The sequence below is a fragment of the Cebidichthys violaceus genome, unplaced genomic scaffold (genome assembly GCF_023349555.1).
Source record: "Cebidichthys violaceus isolate CVI_PGR_0920_01 unplaced genomic scaffold, fCebVio1.0.p SCAF_16, whole genome shotgun sequence".
Taxonomy (NCBI): Eukaryota; Metazoa; Chordata; class Actinopteri; order Perciformes; family Stichaeidae; genus Cebidichthys; species Cebidichthys violaceus.
Genome location: NW_027176329.1, coordinates 3289087 through 3314175, shown reverse-complemented (window position 1 = coordinate 3314175; position 25089 = coordinate 3289087). Strand labels below are relative to the sequence as shown.

The 25089-nt window shown below is 42.1% G+C and overlaps 1 protein-coding gene across 1 annotated transcript in view; it reads left to right on the top strand.

Moving 5' to 3' along the window:
* Window positions 1-25089, top strand: part of thsd7aa (thrombospondin, type I, domain containing 7Aa) — a 140550-nt gene that overhangs the window by 87915 nt on the left and 27546 nt on the right. The window contains exons 7-20 of the mRNA XM_068710764.1: window positions 5997-6191; window positions 9578-9818; window positions 13556-13671; window positions 15297-15429; window positions 16337-16440; window positions 18072-18266; window positions 18575-18841; window positions 19954-20132; window positions 20302-20307; window positions 20647-20780; window positions 22004-22157; window positions 22843-22984; window positions 23140-23255; window positions 23344-23461. Coding sequence (XP_068566865.1) covers window positions 5997-6191; window positions 9578-9818; window positions 13556-13671; window positions 15297-15429; window positions 16337-16440; window positions 18072-18266; window positions 18575-18841; window positions 19954-20132; window positions 20302-20307; window positions 20647-20780; window positions 22004-22157; window positions 22843-22984; window positions 23140-23255; window positions 23344-23461 — 2100 coding nt within the window. The remainder of the gene's footprint in view (window positions 1-5996; window positions 6192-9577; window positions 9819-13555; window positions 13672-15296; window positions 15430-16336; window positions 16441-18071; window positions 18267-18574; window positions 18842-19953; window positions 20133-20301; window positions 20308-20646; window positions 20781-22003; window positions 22158-22842; window positions 22985-23139; window positions 23256-23343; window positions 23462-25089) is intronic.

Here is a 25089-nt window from a genome sequence, read left to right as displayed (position 1 = left end):
AAATGTAGTATCCTGGAAAGTGTGGTGCTTTTAAGGTGAATGGTGTAAGATCTGGCCAGAATTTAAGTTTAACACATTCAAATATCTAACATATACATAATCAACAGTGTGTGCTGCAAAGAGATATCTACAGCCAGCCAACAAGGTCCGGCTCATGATTTCTTCTAATACTCCTTGTACCTCAAGAGGTGAGATAGAGAGTCACTGTTGCGTCCACCGTCAGAGGATGTAGAAGTAGAGCTGCCCTGAGGTCTTGTCAATATTACCGTAGCAGGAAGACATGCAGCCAAGGTTAATTGAGGACAGTAAATTGCCCCTAGGTGTGGATGGTGCAGGTGTGAATGCTTGTCTGTCTCCATGTGTATCAGCCCTGTGATAGTCTGGTGACCTGGGGTGCACCAATGCCAGCTGGGATCATCTGGGATAATGGACGGATGGATGATCAGACCAAGCCCGAGCAGCTCTGACACGTAGCCACAGCTGTATCTGGCTGCCTGGAAATACCAATGTGGCTACAGCTGTTATTGAAGCTATAGCTGGAGCTGTGACTAGAGTTACGACAGCAGCGAGTACTATTTCTGGGGTTTGTTTCGGTTATTGCTATGGCATCGGCTCTAGGGCATCTAACGCGCGTTTAGATATCGACATTAGAAAAAGAAATAGTGAAGCTCAGTGGTCATAACAGCCATAGCCACTGCTTGAGCTAACACCATTGGTCATAGTTGACCTTCTTCTTTGTCCCGCCCCTAGAATGCAAACTGGGCAATCATAGTGTAGCCTCTGATCAGAGCCGACCAGAGTCCGACAGCTATCCAGCTCTGCTCCACAGACTCTCATGCAATGGTTTCAGATTGTCTTCATTGTCAGGCCGGTTCAGTGGATTTGAAGCTCGTCGTGGCCAAACGTTGTGTAACAGTGATACTTGTCACTCTATGTTTCTACATGGAGCTAACATTAGCAGAGTACAGCACATCAACGCTTCTATGCTACGCTAGCTGCCGAAGGTATATTGCATGTATGCACGCTGCTTTTGCGTTTTAATGATTGTAACAGTACATCAAATTCTCAATTAGCACGAGTATAGACTTATTCTACAGTATCTCTTTTCCTTTAGCCAACCATCACATATTCTTCACTCCCTCTTTTACTTATTATATCCTCTTCTTCTATCCCTTTGTTCCTTGAGGCGCTCTTCATGATCTGTGTCTCTGTCCATTTAAATGGCTGGTGAATACGTCCAGGTAAGCAGTTTCAGTCCAAAAAGTTGACCTCATCTTCATCTTTCCGTCTGTCTTTCTTCGTCTCCTCCCTTCTTCTGAAAAGGCACTTAGCTAAAGAGGTGTAGGCTTCCTTTCATGGAGCCCTGTTGAATCAGACTTATTGGTAAATTAGATTAGCACAGCCTGCTTCACCCAGTCAGCTTGGATTTATTCTGCCTTTCTTCCCCATTACCTTTGACTGCACGAGAGGCAATCTGTGGCAGAATTGAATGGAGGAGATGTCAACCTCTGTCTGGTACATTTCCATCAACAGAGGTTCAGGCAGTGGTTTGACTTGTCTAATGTGTGTAATGTTAAAAAGAAAATTGTCCCTTTGATCGCTTGCTGAGCTCAGGGTGAACTCGTGTCACATCAGCTTCTCAGATCTGTGAGTTTAGCAGACTGATTTTGAGAAGAAGGTGCGTTTTATGAAACTCTTCTTTCCTGCTTCGCCACAAGGCCTCTTTTGATATGACTTACAATGACAATGAAAATCTTTCATTTACCCAAAAATGTAAAAAAATGTTGTTACTCTGTCTGGGAGGTACTGTCTCAGCCTGTTCCTGAAACGCTTCTCATACTAGCAGCTGGTGTGGTAGCTTATAGGACACCGTACCTCCATCCTAATTGACGATGTAGGTCATTTGTCGTTGTCTTCCATCAAAAAAAACAGATGAGCCTTTTCTGATCTAGTACCCCCACATCCTCGGGGAAACATCTGACCCTAACCAAAGTGTTGCAAATGAGCTTCAATCTTTAATGTTTGATTTAAAGTTAGGTAACAAAAACGACAATATATACTTAGATAGATCATGGTTTAGCAAGCAACAAAAATATTGTGGTTACGGTTAAATTAAAGGATGAAAAGTAGTAATTCATTCACACTCTAAACCATGAATTCTTCAATTACACAAGCTTTAGAGTCCAGTCATATCTTCAATGTCAGAAATGAACAGAAATAACCATTTTTGACCCAACATAGATTTGTCAGGTCAATAATGATATATTTAGAAATTTGTTTAAATATTACTTTTGGTCATTATTGACCTGACAAAGATCTGTTGTTTTGACAACATAATGATTAATACCACATTTTTTTCCAAGTTAAAATTGATTATTTATATGTCCATGTTAATAAATGTATGGTTTGGGCTCAGTATGCAGGTGTTTTAGTTTTCCAGTAGCCTAGAATCTGCATGTCATGTGATTTAAAATGGTGAAATAAATCAACTGTTGTGTCAAATGTCATGTGTGTCATTGGTTTGCCTTAGCTTTAGTGGTAAACGCTATAGGGACTATGACACACTTGTCATTCACCCATTGATACACTGATGACGGGTGCCACCTGTCCATTAGGACGACCAGCATTCACACACTATGGCTCAGCCTTCAGAAGCAATTTGGGGTTAAGTGTCTTGATCAAGGACACATGGACATGGACTAGAGCAGGGGTCGGGAACCTTTTTGACTGGGAGAGCCATAAAGGCCAAATATTTCGAAATATATTTCATTGAGAGCCATATAGTATTTTTAACGTATAATAAATTAAATATGTCTTACTTTTAATGCGACTTCTGGTGCTGCATGGTTTTGCTGGAAGGTTTTCTTCACCTTTACAATGACCCAGACATGCTCGCGAGCCATTGGCTCCCTACCCGACCCACGGGTGACCCGTGACCCGTGAAATTTATCTTCAAAAATAATTTCTGTTTACTTTAAAATGACACAGTATTATTAAGAAATATCACAAGTATTTTAAAATCAGTTCCAAACTGATTTTTTTTTTTCAACTCAAAATTGTCTGGGAGCCATATGCCGTCACCGGAAGAGCCATATATGGCTCGCGAGCCATAGGTTCCCGACCGCTGGACTAGAGGAAAAACAAAGGGTTCAGAATGGAAAGTGGTCACCACTAACACTTAGCAGTCATCCACAAATACTCTCCACATTTAGGCTGCCAGAGTAAGCTATATACTGGACAGTATGTATTTCTAACAGCTGGTCTTATTGTTGCTTTAGCAATAAGGTGTGTTTAACTATCAAGAACTAGAGTCAACTCATGCAGTGCTCCTCACACAAAAGACATCATGGAAGCCATCAGTTTCAAAAAGACACTTTAATGATTTCCTTCAGCATCTATCCTACGGCTCCATATGTCCCCCGTCACCAGCGCCACCCCACCCCCACAGCCATGTGGCATCCCTCAGAGTTTCTCTTGACTGGCCTCTTATTGATCTCTTGTTGTCTCCTTCTGATGAAAATGGATCTGTTCTCCCCCCGAGGGTTCCAGACATGTCATTCGACTCACTGGTTGCCATTCTTCCAGCCCTTCACAATGAGATTCTCACAGATACGGTCCTTCAGCGACAGGACGGGCTGCGATAGAATGGGATGAGAGTGAGGACAGCCTGCAGATCTAGATTGGAAGAATATTGGACACGTCAGCATCGCAGCACCCCTCCAAAACAGATCCTTTATGTCAAACATAAACCAGTATGCATTCTACTGCCCCTTCGGTCATTTAGGACCGTTTGTATTGAAGAACGTAATGGTCCTGCAACTCATGCTTAACCTTCAAGGTTTCAGCAATAGATCTGTGCCTCCAGCTCGGTGAAGACATTACAGGTTGTATCCTGTCTGGCTGAGGACAGTGCACCAAGCCGAAGACATCCCGGGGATCTTTACAGCTTTGGAACCATCATAATTAAAAGCTTATCGATAAAAGGTCCACAAAACGAGTACGATTCACTTTAATTCACTGCGTTTTCTCGTGATGTCTCAGTTGACTGAACAAGATACTTAAATACTAAAAGTCACTCGGAAATAAATTGACCCAGCATTAGATTGACATCCTTCCTCCTGACAAAGAGTCATAATTCACACAACCACAGAGGTCCTTATGACTCACATGTGAACAAAGGTTGTATTTAATCATTTCAACAAACAACGAGGAATGTCAGGAAAAGTCATCATTCTTTTGGCAAATTACATTTTTTTTCAATACTCATTATTTTCATAGTTCATCAGACGTCATCCTTTGGCAAATTGGAATTTATTTTCAGAGCATAGTTTCAGTATGTTTGAAAGAAATCTATGCAACACAACACTGGATTATATATACTGTATATATATATATATATATATATATATATATATAATATTAATATTTTTTACAGCATATCTACATAACTATGGTTGGCCATTAGCGAGATACTATTGACCTAATCTTCTGTTTTTAACGCCTGTTTACCAATGCTGCTCAGCTGAGCTCACAGGTCACATCTTGCACTGGACAGATGAATACATTTGTTTGTCAATAAATAACTGAAATCAAAACTATTTACATTACTGTTACGGTAAAAGTTGTTTCTCCCTGCTTCCACTCTGCATTACTGTTAAAGTTGACTCCATCTCTACTTGACACACAGACATGACTTGATGTCAATTTCTTCTTTGAACTATTGGAGAGAAAGCAATATTTTCATATTTCCCAAAATATTTACAGTATTCTTTCAAACAAATGTGACTCTCTAACATGATGGAATGACATTTCACTTAACTTTTTAAATATTGACTTGCCTTTACATTTTCAAACATCCATGTCCTCTACTCCAAACTGCCTTGAGTGACATCATGTATTAAACATATGACAGTTATTCATAAGGATCAAGACTTCGTCACGTATGTATTGCAGTGATTGAAAGAGTATGAAAACACATGTTGGACTAGTCACAATATACTCAACGGTTGCTGAAGCATTTCTACCTTTTAACATCTACAAAATGTGTCTATTTTCACAGCGAAACAGCTGTCGACCGTTTCATGAGGATTCATGATATGCAGTGTTGTTTCACCCAAACACTCTCTGCTCAGACACATTGATTTTGACATGAACATGTTACTGCTTGATGTAATTTAAAATCAGTCTCAATCTTCTTGTTCACTCCTGTTTTGGGGGAGAAACACACCCAGGATGTGATGGCAAATTACATTTCCCGTATGGACTGTAATACAAACAGCATATTTTCTTCTTTATGTTTGCATTTCATCATTTTAATAAATTCTATTACCGTGAAGAGGTCGTGGTGGGGTTTGTTCACACGTACCGAATAGTGCACAATTCCAAACGAACCTTCTCAAACAACAAAAGTTCTCCCCTGTGCCGGAGCCCACCAGTCCCAGTTTGTAGTTCCAAAAGACTCTCTTTTGCAGGAACGACCTGATGAATTTTGCACCGTTTCACACATTTACGCCTGGTGAGGTTGGGGTTAAGGGCCTTGCTCAAGGGCACCTCAGCATGATGCTTTTTCACTTTACTCATCCAGATGAATTCTCCCTTCTCTAACCTCGAGGCAACCACTAAATAAACAAATAAACTCTTGGGAGTGTTTCACATATTTTGTTGATTTTTACTGAAATATATTATATTTCACTGCTCTGATAACCGTGAATCAATACTTTTGGTCTATGTTGGTCATCACCTAACATAGAAAAATGCAGAATGTTCTGTTGTAGTGCTTTTGAAAAAATACGACATTTGGCAAAAAAAATGACACCGGCTCTATTGTGTTTCTGATCTCCATTTTTAAATACATTTTTGATGTACAAATGTGTTGAGTTGAAAGCTTCTAAATGACAGACATGATTCTGGTCCCTTTTTTATTGCCTATTAATGTGAATATGAAGCACACCCAGCCTTTTTATTGAATTATTTGACCTTATTTTGTCTCTTTCCAGGTGAATATGTGGAGCGGCAGCTCTGCCGTGACGCCATCCTGCCCATGCCAGCCATTTGTGAGGTGCCTTGCCCAAAGGACTGTGCCCTGAGCCCCTGGACCCCCTGGTCCCTGTGTTCCCACACCTGCTCTGGAAAAAACACGGAGGGCAAGCAGACCAGAGCTCGCTCCATCCTCGCCTATAACGCAGGAGAAGGTAGGAAGTCCTAAGTCCTGCAACAGGAGGACAAATCACTGATATATGGTTTTGCCAGTACATGGGACTCATGTGGACATATCGAATAAGTCAGTCAGAGTCATCTGATCTCAACAAACATCCCAGCTCTCCATCCACAAAGAGCAGAATATGCCTTGACAAAACTTTATTGGTCTAACCACAGTGATGCTAGTTGTGCAAGTCTCAACATTCCGGTTTTCTGCTGCACATCTCATTTCCCTTTCCTTATATACCAAGCGAAATGTCAAAGTGAAATGAATTATTCTGTGTGTTCCTCTACAGCGACTGCAAAGGTTGTGGCTTGGGTTACTGTGATGCAGGGTAAGAAGTGACTGGAAGGATAACAAGCCCGCTGAGCTGTTACAAAGGCTGAAGCACAGTAGTCATAATCACATTGTCGAACTCTATTGTATGATACGTTCTTTCCTCTTAAATTATTCACAAGGATGTGGCTTTTTGCTTCTGTTCAAGGTCCTTCCCTGTTGTCATTGGTCAATCCAATCTTCGGTATTTTCATATTTGATGTTCTTAGACGACAGCAAGTGGTTTTTGCTGACGTGGTAGTCTCCGTGTGTTTAACTGGACAGATGTAGAAGTGAGTCTTCCTTGATGTGATCTCTTTCCCGCTGATCTGCTTGCCCAGCAAAATCCCTGTGCTTTTAGAATAGAAAAAAAACAAAAAAACCCTCTTCCACACTAGCAGTAGTATTGAGTATTCCTTACTCCAAGGTGAGGACTGGGTATCTAAATGGTGCTGGAATGAGATTGATGCGATGCCTCTTGGTTAAAGCTCAACCCTCCAAACTGTCAATCACACTGTGAGAACTGAGCCATTCTCAAGGAGCCTCATTGTGAGAGGAAATGGGCGGCTGCACATATGGTTAGCGTCTGGCTTGGCAGCGTATCAGAATCTGATCTTTTACCTCCCTGCCGTCCTTTTAACACAGCTCTTGTTGTGTTGCTGTCTTTGGCATATTCATAACAACACAGCATCCACGCTGGTTTCCGTGTAGATGGATACTCCTCCTCCTCCTCCTCCTCCTCCTCTGCGCATGCTGGGCTGCAGGAGGACTTCCATGCCAGAACACAATGCAGCCTTTATTAGCTTTCCTAGCATTTAGGAGGCAGACTCTGCTGCAGGCCCTTTCTTTCGTGTGATTAATTCACACGCTTATATGTTTTTTTTTTGACACGAGAACCCACACAATGCAAACGCTAATCAGCAAAAACACAGAATCATATTTCCAAAAACGTTTTTGATACAGGCATCAACCAATCGCCGTGTGCAGAACGGACATATTCAGAATGCACTGTACAACGACAAGGAGGTTCTGTTGTCCGAACCCAAAAAAAATATTACAACCGTTGCAAATTGGCATCGCCGCTCAAGTGATGACCCATCTAGGAAATGTATCCACCAATTATTGGCTAAATGCAAAAGTCTGATTTAGTGGCAAACAACATACCATAAGACTTCTAATCAGTCTGTCAAAGTTGTTTTGCGGCATCAAAATCAGCCTCTCTTATTCTTATCTTATTTTATTAAAACATGGGTGTCATTGATGCCATATTTTTTGTCATATCATTCCTGTCAGTTATGTTGACGTATGAGCTGCACATTTCCTCAAACACATGTTCAGTTGGATTGGTAGCACTTAAATGTCTATCAGTTAACTATTTAATTAGCCAGTGCAGCAATGATGGCGTGTCCTTCCACCAGTTAATGAGCTCCATGCCTGATAAATGGCCGCCCTGATGAAATCCAATAGCATCTTTTCTGAAAGGCCGTGTGGAGGACATCACCCCTGCGCCGTTACACAGAGGTCAGCCGTATCTTCTGTCCGCGGCTCTTTCTCATGTTCACTGACTGGAAGATGTCATTCGATGCCTTCTGAGGGCGCTAATGGCTGACGTTCTCCTCGGGGGTTCTCTTTTTCCCCAAGATGATGACTGCTGCAAATGACAGGGTTTCGCTGTGAAGAGGGTCACATGGTGTGCACACCCCACCTGGGTCCATATCTGGCTTTTGGCTCTGTGTAGACATTCTGCCCCCTGGGTCACCTCATCTCTGTGGTCGTCCCTTTGATTTATCGCTCATGCTGAAAATCAAAGCTAAAAGCTAATCTGCAGCAGTGCACAGAGACTCATACAGCAGTGGATCGCCATAGCCTTGCTGCTAGCCAACCTGTATTCTGTTACTGCCACTGTTTTGGGACTTTGATAGCGGTAATGAAAATAATTTATGATTGCTGTATGATTTATCTTGTTTGCCCAAGCATACTGTAATTAAGTAGTAATGATAATGATTATAATTGTTATCTTTGGTCGACTACAATATAGGTTTATCACTTTTAAATCGGGCATCAAATTGAGTACTTGCTATTATTATTTCCTTGGATTTTCTGTAGATGAAATCTGATTTTCTGAAGGCAGTTCTCTTCTTTTTGTCCAGCCAAGTTAGCTATTTATTTTACTAACTGCCCAGTGATTCTTCTCCTCAGTAAAGACCCACCAGACAGCAGGTGCTTTGTATTTATATGAGTCTGCCACTACTTAGTTTCCTGTTTAGAAAGTGGACATCCAAAATTGTGCTCTTTGTATTTTGACTCCTTGGAGACTAGAAGTACTTCAGTGCCTTTCATGTTGAAAGATCCATTGCTATGCCACAATGCCTAGTTGAATGTTAATCAAGTAATAATGATACAATAACTAATCTTCGAGATGAGGAAATGCACGATTAAAAACAATAATTGATAGAGAATATGCAACATAAAGTGGTCTCCAGTTTAGATATTTATATACAAGTAGCAGAGCTTTAAATGTGATAACACTGGACACCGGAAGCCAATGCATCTAGGCTACCAATCCCGTTCCAACTGGTGTGTTGGCATCTACCAGCATGCATTGCACTTGGATATCTTGTCAAACTCACCCTGCAGAGTAAGACTTTTCTTTTGCCTGTATATGTGTGCTGCCTATCATGTCTGCACTGAACTGTATGAAGGAGCATTGGCAACAGGCTGGTTCTGCCACTAAATAACCAACGAGGTATTTATTATTTTTAATATGGGTGGAATCTGGGTTAAGAATGTGTTCAAATGAACCCAAAATAGAGGGAGGTGCGAGTCAAACCACCTACTGCAAAAAGGCCATTACGAGGTCATGAAATGTCTCAGACCAGCCTTCATACAGAGACCAGACTTGAGAACTGCACTCTCTCTTTGGGTTAGTTGGATTGGTCTCATGGTTCTAGAATACCCATCTATACCCAAAAGCTGTATTAGGCTAGTGCTGGTGACATTTTTGTTTTCCATCTGTAGTCCGGGTTAGACATTGACGCTGTTTTGTGTTCCATCATTTCTCAGGTGGAATCCAGTGCCCCAACAACAGTGCTCTGCAGGAGGTGAGGAGCTGCAATGACCACCCCTGCACTGTGTACCACTGGCAGACCGGCCCGTGGGGGCAGTGCATAGAGGACTCCTCCATTCCAGCCACCAACACATCTGCAGGCCGAACACGCGGCGACGACGCCTCCTGCTCAGTGGGGATGCAGACCCGCAAGGTCATCTGTGTCCGGGTGAATGTGGGCCAGGTTCCTCCGAAAAAGTAAGATTCCACATAACTTCTCACACATGCAGGTGTGAATACAATACTTCAATGTCAATCCATCTCTGGTACATACGGTGTAACACAAGAGGATTCAACTGGTGTCAAATGATATACATGTTATGAGTAAATGGGCCTTGATGCTCAGGACCGAACAGATTCCGGCCCACAGACCGCAAGGATGAGAGGGTATATGTTAATGCAGGGGTCACTAATAGGCGGACCGCGGTCCGGATCCGGACCCAGACGCCATTGTATCCGGACCCTGGACCTAAAACCGATAGATAATTGAGAATTATTACATTTTGACGGAGCGCTTTTATTTTAACCGGCGCAGCTTTTCCAGCCTTTGCGGCGTAAATCACATCACGTGATGCAGCTCAGCCAACCAAATATAGGTATTCTGACAAGTTTCCTGACTCGAGTGAGATGTAGACACACGGGGCTGAGACGAGGAAAGAGAACGAGGAGATGGAAAATGATTATGTGAGTCAGAGAAGTTGTTTCACATGACGTTCTCCAAAGAGACCAGAGTCTTTAGCCAATAATGAACAGACTCTTATAGGTGAATTCTTCCCACGGACAGTTTAAAACCAGTGTGTCTCATATGTTCAGAGACCGTGACGATTATTAAAAGCGATAATGTGAAGCTCCACTACAAGACAAAGCATAACTCTTTTGAGCAAACGTACCCTCTCACATCTGAAATGAAGACACAGAAAATAAACCTAAGAGCCCAATATGATCAGAATCCTAACACATGAATTCATTGACCTACTATGATGTTAACAGAGAGAATAGAGCTGAAACAAGTGGTTTAATAACCACACATAAAGTCCATGCTCACACATTTCTCTTGTTAGAAGATGAGAAAAATATCATATCGTGGCTCTTTTGATTGACATCACTTCACACCTGAATGAACTGAATTTAAAGCTGCAGGGCGATTCAGTGAAATATTTTTTTTTTAAATGAATTACTTCATTTTAACCTGAGGTGAAATGATTTTGTAACTAAGCACCATTTCCTCTAAAATCTAATCTGAAATTAGACAAATTGTCTCATGAATGTGATTTGAAGTTAGCTCATGCATGAGATTTTGAAGAGCTTTAATTTTGAAATGCTTCATCAGAAGTTCCTGGTTCGCTCTGAGAGACACCTTGAGGTGGTCTGCTATTAAGATGCACATTTTTTCAAAAGTTTTCTGTTGTGTCAGTTATTCTTTAATCCAGCCCTTATTTTACTTGAAATGAGAAAAACATTTATTTATGTATTTCTATGTATTATTTATAATCCATCCACTTAAATTTGAAAACTGAGAATAATAATTGTTAAAATATAATTGATGTGTACAATCTTTATTTGATTTGACAGTTGTTGGCTACACAGAGACGTTGTTACTACTATTAGGCTTCTTGAGTATATATGTGTGTGTATATATATATATATATATACTAAATAGCGCATGTTAGAAGTTATTGTAATGTTCCGGACATTTGCCCAAGGACATTTTCTCAATTTGGACCTTTTGGAATGTTAATTGAATTGTTATTGGATCCTCATTATGATTGAAGCTTGAGTTTATCTTGGGGTCCACGGTAATGAAGATGACAGTTGGTGTGCTTTAAAAGCTTGAAGTGAAACTTCAACAGATTAAGTTATCAATCAGTAGAGAAGAAGAAAGCAACTGTGTTAGAAAACAAACTGATAGAAACTCAAATGCACTGTACTAGTCTGTTGAAATAATGGAAGGAAAAAAGTATCCACGACTCAAAACACAGTCACCAATCTTAAAAAGCTGTTGCTAGCTGTAGCTAATGTTCAGATTTTGATAAAAGCTTCATCACTTTTATTTTGTTCCGTTTTAGATTCAAAGACAGTTTTGGATAGATTTGTTGCGAGGCCTCTAGTTTGTGCAGCTGACCGGCTTCTTCTCTAAAGGCTGGCACGAATGAGGTTTATCAGTATTGTAGTATGTATCATATGTTTAGATACAAATTTGCAAATTTTAATTTTTGGATTCTGGTTCCAGAATCTAAATCTCCCTTCAAATCGTACATTCGTTAAACTTAAATGAAATCATCATGTTTCTCTGATTGTGTTTAAGTTCACAGACCCTAGCATCGGCTGGGCATACTGAGTGATTAGGATAAAACAAAACAAATAATCCCCAAAATAACGCTTACACGTACTAATCTCAGTACTAATCTCCATATTCAGATATTTGCAGATGAATGCAACATATTCAGACAGCGGGACAACATTTTGGTATCAGAAGCCTTCTGGTTCATTGAGTGGTAGTGACTGATCCCATTCGAGCGGCCTTTGGCTGCATGCAGGTAGGTTTGTATGGAGAGCAAAAGAGGTACCCAGCAGTACCCATCAGCAACCCAATCGTCAGGCATCTATTAAGCTTTTTAATGGTTTGAAATGAACTAGTAAACTGGCTACTTGTGAAACAATTGGTTGTTCACATCTTCTCTCAACTCAGCTCCCGCCTAGCATCTCAAGCGGCTAATCGGATCGCCGAAGAGGCTAAAATGTTGTCAGACTAATAACCGATGGTGTCCGAGGTTGCTTCCAAATGCTTCCATTTGTAGAAGTGAAAGGCAGCCTCAGCTTTTGGTTGCAGACGGTGTTTGCTTATGGCACGTTGTGCCGTTTAGTCTCCTGGTTAGTCTGTTGTTGCTGGTGTCTGGCAGAGAGGTGTTAGCTGATGAGCTGTTCCAAGCATCTGGGTCTCTTTCCCCCCCTGAAGGCATCTGCTGGGAACATGAATTATCTATTTATTTATTCAACAGAACGAGAGCATTATTCTGGCAGTTACTACGCAGGGAAACCCCCCCCCCCCCCCCCCCAGCCCCCACGCTGTGTATGGAGATTAATCTCACTTTTTATTCCTGCGCTTACTCCTAAACCCACTGTTACATGCCGAGCAGTGAGCCCACAGCCTTGGGACACACTTTCACATCAATGGAGAGTGTGGCACCCGCTTTCACCAGCGGCACCAGCTGCGGCCAGGATGTGAGGACTGCCGTCAGTAAACAGAAATTGGCATTAGATCATTCTAATGCATTAGGACGATAATAAAAAAAAATGAAATATGTATTAGGATATTAATTGAGTGTGTGGGTTCAAATGTGGTGAAATCTGTGATTTTTGAATGCGTGTGCATATATCATATGTCTTTGTTTGCCATAGAGCTTCTTCTCTTGCAACGTTTTAATTGGTGATCTGCAATTCGGAGCGGAGCTCGTTTCCAGGTTGGCTCGACACACACGGACGACGTCCCTACTGTTCTATGGGGATTTCAGGATTTGGGAAAGGGTTCAGTTTCAGTGCAGCCTGGCAAATCACTACTGATGAATGGAAATTATTTTTTAGAATTAAATTAAATCAAATTTCCAGGAAGAGATCATTTAAGAAGCAATCGATTTAAAAAAAAAGTTGTTTAAAGTCAAATTTACTGTTTTTCAAAGGATAGTCTCGACTTTAACCTCTTAGTCTTAAGTTAAGGGCTAAAACATGGAAATTATACACACACACACACACACACACACACACACACACACACACACACACACACAGTCAAAGTCTCACAAAAAGATCCAGAGCTGCAGTCGACTCTCCCAGTGAACTCCCAGCGTGGTTCCTTTGGCTCTGATCCAGCACATCTCTGTCACATATTAAAGGGTTCTCTGTGTGTTTGCCTGAGCATGTTAATGATCTCCTTTCAGGTGTCCGGAGAGTCTGCGCCCAGACACCGTCAGGCCCTGCCTGCTGCCGTGCAAGAGAGACTGTATCATCACCCCGTACAGTGAATGGAGCCCCTGCCCATCAACATGTCAAGCAGGTAGCTCCAGCTCTTTGTTGGCTTCAGTACACACAGTGAGGCGATACGAATGCACCAGTGTCATAAGAGGGAATGCATCAAAACCTGTATGCCAAGTGTGCTCATCATTATTTCAGCACCGGCAGAGAGATAATACAATCATCATGCACACTGACACGGAATACCAAGAAATCTGTTTGGATAGTGACATGTTTAATAAATGTGTTTGCAGCATCAGTCTCTATTAAAAGGAACATATTGTGTTGAACATCATAGGACAAGGACTTTTTTTCTTTTCTTCCTGAAGGTCTCTTATAAGGGGGTAGAGGATTCTTAACATGTTAGTAGAGACTGTTGTGTGGAATCAGATGGGGGGGGGGGGGGGGGGGGGGGGGCTGACTCCACAATCAACAGCTGCTGGAAATCCTGATACTGTTGGTGGAATTAGAACCTATTTGCCAAGCAAATACGTTATGTCAAGAAAGAGAGCTCCAAACAATCCCCCGAGTCTTGCTTTACGTATTGGCATAGTTACTCCCTGAAGGCATCTGCTGAACAAATACTCACCTCATTATCTTGTATCAATATACAATATCCATGTGTATCCATGTGTCTCGCTCTGAAAATGAGAGCAGATCATCTATTAACAGCCTGGTTAGTGTTTCCGTCTCCTGCTCCTTCTGTCATGTGGAAGTATTTTGCAGGCTTGTGTCAAACTTGCTTTTTACCAGCACGTACGCATAGACAAGCAATTACAAATTGATGCAGTTTGCGTAAAAAAAAATCACCCCCCCCCATCTTTTTCTCTTCATAAATCAGTAAAACTGAAATGCAAGGACACAAAGAACACTCTACGATGTGTCAGTGATAGAGGTTTCTCCGATATTCATCAGCAATAAACGCACAAAAGCAGAATACGCTCCTTATAATTTAAAATCTTGCTTTATGATTACCATGTTTTGATGTTTTCTTTATATCAAACCTGATCCAGTGAATACTGTCTCTACATCCAGTGCAAACAGAACTGCTTACACAGCATTGCCTTTAAATGGTGTAGATTAACCAAGTTAAAGGAGAGAGAGGCTAAGCTAACTGTGCTCACTGTCGGTGCTGAGGCTCAGAATGTTCCATCGAGGTTCAGAGCCCCTCGGTGTCTGATACCGACACGCTGGGGCACCCTTTAGCGTCTGTATCAGACACGCCAGGCTTTCAACTAACTCCAATGTAAAGCCACGCTCGCCGTTATTATTAGACAGTCAGAGCAATTGGCGTCGTGTAAAGAGCAAGAAAGTCGACAAAGGGCAGATTTGGACTTGGGATGATTGGGATGGTATTCAATAGTCCACTCTATTGTATTAGCCTCCCTTAGAAGCGGTCAATTCCTGTGATCGAATAGATAAATTACGGAGACATTAGGATCAAATGGGTTTCGTAACATTCCTTCTACATTGACGTATTTAATGAACTTTCAGCAAATAGTGACTTTTGAAATGTGGACATGCTGGAACTCAAGAGGAGGCCCCAGCATTGTTCACTCTCGTGTTCAACATTTAACCTCAGTTGCTTGTTTATAAGTGTGTTTGGGTACACTTAGCTATAGCTACACACTTACATGTGCACATGTGTTTTCTTGTGTCTTCGCTTAGGTGGTAACACCAAGAAGAAGCAGTACAGGAAACGTATTATGATCCAGATACCAGCCAATGGGGGACAGGACTGTCCTGAAGTTCTGACCCAGGAGAGAGAGTGTGATGCTCCATCTGTCTGTCAAGGATACAGGTAAGCTGGTGCTATTCAACATTTTAAACACCAGCACACGTTACGCAGTGACAACCTCGTAGTAATTACCTGTAATTATAAAAGTCAGAGTTGTGGGTCATTTTGGATGCCTATGATGTCCTCAAATGGCCAAAAGAACGGACACAATCGAATCGTCTGCAGTTATTTTTATTTAAATTCTGACTTAACTCGAGTCCATTGTTACTTTCGGCCGAAATGGGTTTCCTCAGGAGGGTGGCTGGCGTCTCCCTTAGAGATAGGGTGAGAAGTTGGGTCATCCGTGAGGGACTCGGAGTAGAGCCGCTGCTCCTTTGCGTGGAAAGGAGCCAGTCGAGGTGGTTCGGGCATCTGGTGAGGATGCCACCTGGGCGCCTCACTAAGGAGGTGTTCCAGGCACGACCGGCTGGAAGGAGACCCCGAGGGAGGCCCAGGACCAGGTGGAGGGACTATATCTCCAAACTGGTCCTGGGAGCGCCTCGGGATCCCCCAGTCAGAGCTGGCTGATGTGGCACCGGGAAAGGGAAGTTTGGGGTCCCCTGCTGGAGCTGTTACCCCCGCGACCTGATCCCGGATAAGTGGTTGAAGATGAGATGAGATGAGATGAGATTGTTACTTTCACATGGCATGCTCTTGCACCCTTTTGATCATGGCCTTCATTATGGATTATGACATAATGTTCCTGTAGTGGAGGATTTATTGCCCTCAAGATTATCATTTTGGTGATCGCTCCATCCTTTGCTTTATTGAAGGAGGTACTGAATAGTACATTTTCTAGGGATTGCTAGTGAGGCATTTAACTCTTATTCTTTCCCATCGGATCCAGGATATAAAACTGGCAACCATTCACTCCCCCCTGCATCTGATTGCATGACACTTCTGATTCTGATAGCTATTCTTCTTTTTTCAGATGGAAAACCCATAAGTGGCGAAGATGCCAGCTGGTTCCATGGTCAGTGCGCCAGGACAGTCCTGGAGCTCAGGAGACCTGTGGGCCCGGACTGCAGGTTCGGGGTGAGGACATACACACAGACACATGCACAGATTACACAAACGTCCACACATGTTGAGTCCTTCTTTATATGAACAGAGCAGGAAGAACAGCGTAATCAAAAAGGCATGAGACAGAGATGAGGTGTGGTTTCCGTGGGGATTTGGGAACACTGATCCGATCCTTCCATCTACGCGCTCTATTCCAAAGAGCCAGGAATAGAGCAGTGGGCATCAAAGCAGTACCTGGGGGCTGCACATGACTTTAATTTAGCTGTGGATGTCATGGGACTGAGAAGAGTCTCAAATCTCACCCTCTCTACAAAACCAATAAACTTAAAGTATGGGTTTAAATGCCAGGGGTGGGTGGAGAATCTCATAACAAAACATGAACTGTGGGCTGAGTGAGTATTGAAGCAGACAGTTGACTTGCTATCAGTGGACACACTCAGACTCCTGTCTCAGACACAGAGGCCATTATCAGATTCCAATGATGAGCATCCTGCTCCTCCATTACCTGTAATAGTATATTCTGAGCTGAGGAGACACAATTCAATACAAGCCTCTTACGATTCACCCATTCACTCAATACAACGTGTGGAAGGCAATAGCCATCTCAGTAGTATGTCCCATGAATGTGTGCGTGTGTGTGTGTGTGTGTGTGTGTGTGTGGGGGGGGGGGGGGGGGGGGATTGGGTGTTGGTGTTTCTATTGTTAACATATTGTCACCTGTGTTTTCTTGAATATACGGCAGGTTGACTGACGCCATTTAACCAGCCAGCAGTGTGTTTACCACATCAAGCTAAACCTAACTTATGCCACAGTACAACTCCCACTATTTCCATGATGTACTACTTTATACTTGTAGAAGAAAAAATATACTTTTTACTCCACTACATGTATTTGAAGGCTACAGTTACTTTACAGATTTTGTGTAGATGAGCTAATGAAACATCGACCAGCGTTATGTAAGATAGTTTAGAGTAACCTTATCTTGTCAACTACAATAATACATGTAGGCAATAACTCATGGTGTTCGGCCCCAAAGCGTCATCAAGCAAATCCAAATGCTCATCAAATCTACACAGTATGAATAATACATTGCTCAGTATATTGCGTAGATATTAGGGACTTAATCAATGTGTCTAAGGAAGTCATGGGGCATGCTTCTCTAGAGTAAAAACGACATGGACAAAAATTTAAAACGTGGAGCAACTTCTTAAATGATCAAAACTTCCAAAGGAACATAGCTCTTTGCAACTTACGTTTCATTATAAACAACATCCTCATAATTTGTTTGCTAAACATATGCCTCACACAGAAGGAGGAGCTGTAGAAGGTCATACCAATGGTCCCTTTTGTTTACACATCCAATATTGTGTAAAATGCACAGCACACTGCATTCCATGTACTGAATTAAAGCATGCATAGTACATATGTATGTACAGTGTTTTATTTAGGAAACTGGATGGTGCTATAGTATCTGAAAGTATAGTGTATATTGGAGTGTTATTGTGAAGCGTCAGACCCAACAATCTACTGTGGTCACACGGATGACTCTTATCTTCTCATCATTTAAATCAAAGTTGACCACGGCTTACAAAATGAGAAGTGTCCTTCCTCATTAGATTCTCTTCACTCCTTTACCACTGTAGCTGTTTCGTGCCGGAAGCAGGACGGTGGGCAGGCAGACGTTGAAGCTTGTCTTAAGTTTGCCAGCTCCATGCCGCCTCTCACACACCCCTGCCAGCTGCCCTGCCAGGAGGACTGTCAACTCAGCAGCTGGTCCAAGTTCTCCTCCTGCACAGCCGATTGCGTGGGTGTCAGGACCCGCAAGAGGATGCTAGTCGGTGAGTGACAGACTTTGATTTCAAGCTGACTTCCAGATTACATCAATCTTTAAAGGAAGATCAGTGGATATGGAGAACATTTTGAATTTGAAATTTGTATTTGTGTAATATGAGAGGGCTACAAACAACCCTGTTCTTTTCTATATCTAAATCTCTACACCTCCACAGGGAGCGATCATTAAGCTGCCTCAATGAAACAGTTGGGGGCTCCAAGCCTTGCTGAAGGACCAACAATCATGAAATGGCATAATTAACCTAAACCTTAATTAAGTTACGGGTTAATGTTTGGGGTTTTTTTTTTGTTCCAGGGAAGAGCAAAAAGCGTGACCAGTGTAAAAACAACCAGATGTACCCCCAGAGCGAGACCCAGTACTGCCCGTGTAACAAATACAACGCCCAGCCTGTGGGCAACTGGTCGGACTGTGTCCTACCTGAAGGCGGCCGCATGGAAGGTCAACTGGGCATGAAAGTCCAAGGTGACATCAAGGAGTGTGGCCAAGGATATCGTTACCAGGCCATGGTGTGCTACGACCAGGACAACCGCATAGTGGAGACCTCTCGCTGCAACAGCCATGGTGAGTTGTCCATGCTCAAAAAACCCTCTCCATTCTTAGAAACACCAGCATCAACAGCACAACTCAATTGCAAAAACACAGATTCAAATGATAACAAACGAGTTTATAAGTTACAGCGTTTTACTCTGTCATAAATGATTGCAACAAGTATGACCAGGATGACCAATAGCTGACTGTGGATAATGTTAGCAAACGTTTGAGAGATGTTGCTGATAACTCATCCAGCTGACTTTGAGGCTCTTCTACTATTCTACTGTTACGTGATATTTTAGCATACACCAGGGATTTCAGGATTAACCCATTTTCCCATACCACATTAGTAACGTGGACATTCAACATATCCCCACTTTGCAGAAAGAAATTTTTTTTCTGGAGACTGAATGTCTGGGTTCACACATTTTAATTTATATATATATATATATATATATATATATATATATATATATATATATATATATATATATTATCTCACTGAAATATGTTAAGTAGGCTAGAATTGTTCTTCAATGAGCAATCCTGTCCCAATATTTCAAATCATTCGCCCTCAATCGACAGGACAACTTGGGAATGCATTGCTGCCAGCAGCCCAAGACAAAGAGGGAAAGGGGAATTATGAATCCCAGTGCTGTCGTATTTTGCATCTTAGCCCTGGGAAAAAAGAGAACACATCAAAGCACTCGGGGGAACGAGCGCGTCTGTGTTTGCTTTCCTCCCAGTATGGGGCTGCTTGATAGTAACCGGCTGTAACTGTAAAAAGATACTGGACTCAGAGTCACTACTGCTGCTTTCTTTCTCTCGGATTCCAGAGTCCTTCATTGGTTCTTTTTTGCTCGAGAGCACTGTGGTAATAACGCAATACGTTTTTGCTCCCTTTGGCTGATAGCTGTATCTTCTGGCTACAGCTGTAGATCAGTGATGCTAGCTTTGTATATGGCAGGAGTCAGGGAAAGCATCACATGGTTGAATCTGGAATCATCACCAGCGAGTAATAGCGAGAATGTCTGCTTGAGAAGTCGCTGATCAGCACCGAGGCTGGTGGTCTATTTTTGGAAAGAAAGTCAGGTGTTATAATGTTTGGATGTATAAGTCTGCTATCATCTGATTGGTTACAGGGTACATCGAGGAGGCTTGCATCATCCCCTGTCCATCTGACTGCAAACTGAGCGAGTGGTCAAACTGGTCGCGCTGCAGCAAGTCCTGCGGCAGTGGGGTCAAAGTTCGCTCAAAGTGGCTCAGAGAAAAGCCCTACAATGGTGGAAGACCGTGCCCTAAACTGGACCACGTCAACCAGGTGAGAGAGGTCTCACTTTAAACGGTGTGATTGTGATGTTTCAACACAATATTACGCCTGAATCTCTGAGGTTGAATGTGTCGGAAGTATTTATAATGCCAGATGATAATCTGAATCACTTTTCTCTGTTTTTCCTTTCTCTACTTTGATGAATGGTTTCCATCCACAGGCTCAGGTAAGCTTATTTTTATGTAATTTATGTTTTGTAGCAGTTAACTTGGAACTTGATCTCCTCTTCAATTCTGAAATTGTGTTTTTGTTGCGTTTAGTGAAATTGCGATAACGAATGATTGTATATGTTTGATGTACTTCTTGTGAATCATTTTTAATCTCAATAAATATTCCTCATGATAACTGCAGATCAGTTCCATAGTTTAAGGGAACAAAATACATTTACAGTTAAAAAATGTTTTGTTGCTAAACGACATATTTCCTGTACAGAATCAGACCCTAAATGTCGTGTGTGTGTGTGTGTGTGTGTGTGTGTGTGTGTGTGTGTGTGTGTGTGTGTCAGGTGTATGAAGTGGTGCCGTGCCTTAGTGACTGTGGGCAGTATGTCTGGGTGGCAGAGCCCTGGAGTGTGTGGAAGGTCAGCAATGTTGACCTGAAGGACAACTGTGGTGAAGGTGTTCAGACCAGGAAAGTCAGGTAAGATAAAACCATGTCAAACCACGTCATGTTCTCAATCTGCATTCCTGTCAGTACTTGTGTTCTCGTGGATGTTTTTAATGTATTCAGTTTACATTCAGTTTTAAGAATTTAATCATTTTGCCAATTAAGCCCTAAAAGTCTAGAAGTGTTCTACAACTGTTACTTTAGTAAGTTTGGAGATTCTTCCAGGTGAGAAATTATACATTGTATGTCTTCAATTTATCAAAGCTTACTTGAAAATTCCTCTGATGTTTGTGGAGATGGGATCACAGTATTGTCTAGTATATTCAACGTATATTATGTTTTTTGTGCATGAGAGATGATGATTGGGGAATTACATTTATTGCAGTTAAGCCTGTCTGTTAGCTCTGTCTCTGTGTATGTTAAACCTTGTGCTGCAGCTTTTACATTTGTCTGTGGACATTCAATTCAGATTGTTCTCATGTTGAAAGTATTGAAAGTGTTACAGAAATGTTACATCGTAGGATTGCCGTTGTGACTTTTACGTAAAAGTGACCAGGGACTTTCAGAAATTAAACCCACAGACAGAAAATATGTGCCATTGGATGTCTTGATAATCAGCTCAGTAGACCAGGCTTCTTTCAATAGTTAGTAGTGAGGCCATGAGGAAGTATCTTAAACTTGCATTCTCTCTAATGACCATCAGGGGGCGACTCCTCTGGTTGTATAGAAGTCTATGAGAAAATGATTCAACTTCTCTCTTGATTTATTCCCTCAGAAAACATTGTAAACATGAGTTTATGGTCTCAATCTCTAGTTTCATGCATGATCTTCATTTAGTAAATTATTATTTAGAGAAACGTAGAATATAAAGCAGGGTATGCTTTAGGGTGTGGCCACCTTGTGATTGTCAGGTCACTACCACGCTGTTGTCCAATCTGGGAGTACACCGTGTTTTGTTCTTAGAACCCTTTCACAGTGTAGATTCAGTTGAAGAAAGTCATTTGTAACCTTTTTGGTTGCCTATCTTCTTCGGCATTCAGTTATACTTAGCTCCACCCTTTCGTGTCACTTCTGGTTGCAAAAAAACAAGATGGCGACGGCTAAAATGCCAAACTCAAGGCTTCAAAGGAGCAGTCCACAAAACCAATGGGTGACATCCCGGCAACTATGTCCACTTCTATGTCTATGGAAAGGACAAAGGGAGGAACTTTTTACTGCAATTACTTCTAAACTTGGAATCCCCATCTTGTGTCCAGATGTATGCTGAACACTATAGATGGGCCCTCTGAGCAGGTGGAGGACTACCTGTGTGATCCAGAGGAGATGCCTCTGGGGGCCCGCAACAGCCGGTTGCCCTGCCCAGAGGACTGTGTGTTGTCAGACTGGGAAGCCTGGAAACCATGTCCACTGGTATACATGACATATTACTTTCTCTCTGTCAATGCTTTGTGTTCACATATGAGGTAAATAGTCTACAAACTGTCACAAGCATTTATGGGCATTTCTACCTCTAGATGGACAGTTGAGGAAATGAGAGAACACAATGTCACGTTAACGAAATAAGACTAATACAAGAAATAAACTAAAACATTCGTCAGTTCCTAAATCACACTCGCTGGATGAGGCAGTACATCATGGTGTCGTCTGCATAATAATAATAATAGTGATACTTGATTAGTTTGAGCAAAAATATACAAAATCTGAAAGTCCACTCACATATCTGCTCCTTGTGTTTAAGTTGAAATCTGTGGCAGAAGGGGAGGGACCAATCAAAGTCAAATGTGCTCACTGTTGACCCTCTACAAAACTTGTATGTTGTTTTGATCCCAATCAGATCTTGATCAGGGTTTTGTGCTTTGCAGTCAGTGTGCCTACATTACTCTTTTTAATGAAATGCTTGAAATTAAGTTGCATGAACATGAGTCGGCATAAAGCAAAAAAACACATCATCTTTAAGTATGTTAAAGGAAAAAGTTGTGAAAGGTGTTTATTATAATAACATATTTAATGGAGATGAGGACATTAACAAAGTCTATTTGTACATGTGCTGTAGCAGTATGGCTGATTGAGTCATGATCCTCTCTCTGCTCCTCAGCCATGCAGTGGGAACAGTTCTCGAGAGAGGAGCGCTTACCCGCTCCGACAGCCTGGAGAGGAGAAGGAGTGTCCTCCGACTCAAGAGACAGAGCTCTGCAAACTCAACAGCAACTGCTTCCACTACTCCTACAACATCACTGGTGAGACTCATATAGAGCGTCAACCATATGCAATTATCAGAGGCAGGGTAATTGACATGAAGCCACACTCTTTGCATTAAAAGCGTTTTAATGTTGGTGATGCATGAGGCTGTTTGTCTCGCAGTTGTTTTTGCTGATGAAACGTCTCCATGCAGATTGGAGTACCTGCCAGCTCAGTGAGAGAGCGGTGTGTGGAAACGGCATCAAAACCCGCATGCTGGACTGTGTGCGCAGCGACGGCAAATCTGTAGACCTCAAGTTCTGTAAAGAGGTGAGTTTGTTTTTTTGATTTCTTTTTCTGTTAAAGCCACTGTTTGTTTGTTTTTGTCAAAGAGCTAAAACCATGTTTTCTCTTGCAGCTGGGCCTGGAGAGGAAATGGCAGATGAACTCTTCCTGTATTGTGGAATGTCCCGTCAACTGCCAGCTTTCTGAATGGTCACCATGGTCTGAGTGCACCCATACCTGTGGGCTGGCAGGTGTGTGCAGTAGGCGATTCGTTTTATTTAAAAAGGGGGACGGGTCGGACCCAGCACATTTTGTTCACTCCGCGACTAGTGAACTCAACTCTTTTGGTTGACAATATTATTAGATCCACAATGAAACTGACGGAAGGGCGGGTCTTTCAACCATGACCACGGTCGATGTTATAGGTTCTAGTCTCAGTCAAACCTCAGATAAAGGATCAATGAATCCGGCAGACATGACAATGACAATTGGAAGAGATGTTATAGATAACCAGAGAGCACCAAGAGCTGATATATCTTACCATTTTGACCCTAGTATAGCTCAACCCCAATAAACACCACACAGCCCATTATGCAACCAATAGCATCTGCTAATTCAACCCTGCCTGCCTGATAAATATCTAGGTCTTCAAACTCCATGGTTCCAGTTTGTTATGCAGGCCGTCTGTTAAAAAAGGACATCTTCAAGCCCAAACTGAGCTACAATCATGAGGAGGTGCAAATTTGCGTGAATTGCAACACTTTTTCGATAGAAGGTTAATATACGTGCAGGCAAAGGACCAACTACTGGGATCCTAATGACACAGAGCAAGGTTTGTCAATCTGTCTGAAGTAAATTGTTGTATAGCCAAAGTTACTGTAAGCTGTTTTATTGTTTAGAGTACATTTGAGTTCCCTCTGGTAAACAGTTAGGCAGTATATTTGTTTAGGGCTTTTATTATGAAAGGTAAGAACGGAGGGAGGGGATCTGGTCTGCGCTGAAAGGAATAATACAGTTTGCCGTCTTGGTTCGGACTACGGAGCCCCCGAGTGGTTGTACACTATCGTGCACATTTTGAATATGTCCGTTCCACACAACGTGATTGGTTGATGCTTTCGATTGCGGTGCAAAAGCTCAGAAAAATGTATGGTATGAATTCATAATCAACAGTTAGAAAAAAATGTATTGCGAATTAATTGCACAAAAAAATGCCTCCTCTGATTTAATAATTTGTGTATAACCCACAGTTTCAATTTGTATATAATCCATGTAATCTTGAATCAGGACAGGTGACGTAATATAAAGAGCATCAGAGTTTGCGTAATAGGGAGGTCTGTGTGGATGAATGGCTCTGTGGGCGACTGTGGCTCAGTGAGCAGGGTCGTCCTTCAATCAGAGGATCCCCGGCTCCACTAGTCCATGTCGATGTTTCCTTGAGCAAGACACTTAACCCCGAAATGCTCCTGTAGCTGTGCCTACGGTGTGTGAATGTTGTATGAGTGTCAGTTAGTCCTGACGGGCAGGTGGCACCTTGCATGGTAGCCCCCTGTCATCAGTGTATGAATGGGTGTGAATGGGTGAATGATGACATGTAGTGTGAAAGAGCTTTGAGTGGAAGACTGGAAAAGTGCTATTCAAGTACAGTCCATTTACCATTTTACCATTCTGACAAACACAGGACATACACCTGCTGTTTGTGTCCCATGTGAAACCAGACGTCAGTTGACTTATTTGTCACGTTACTTCCGTAAAGTAACACCCAAACCATGATCTTTTCCTAAACCTAACCAAGTTGTACAGGTGCACTGATCGTGTTACTGGATAGTCGTAGGAAGAAATTGCTTTGAAATTGCTTTTTCATAGGATATCATTACGTACA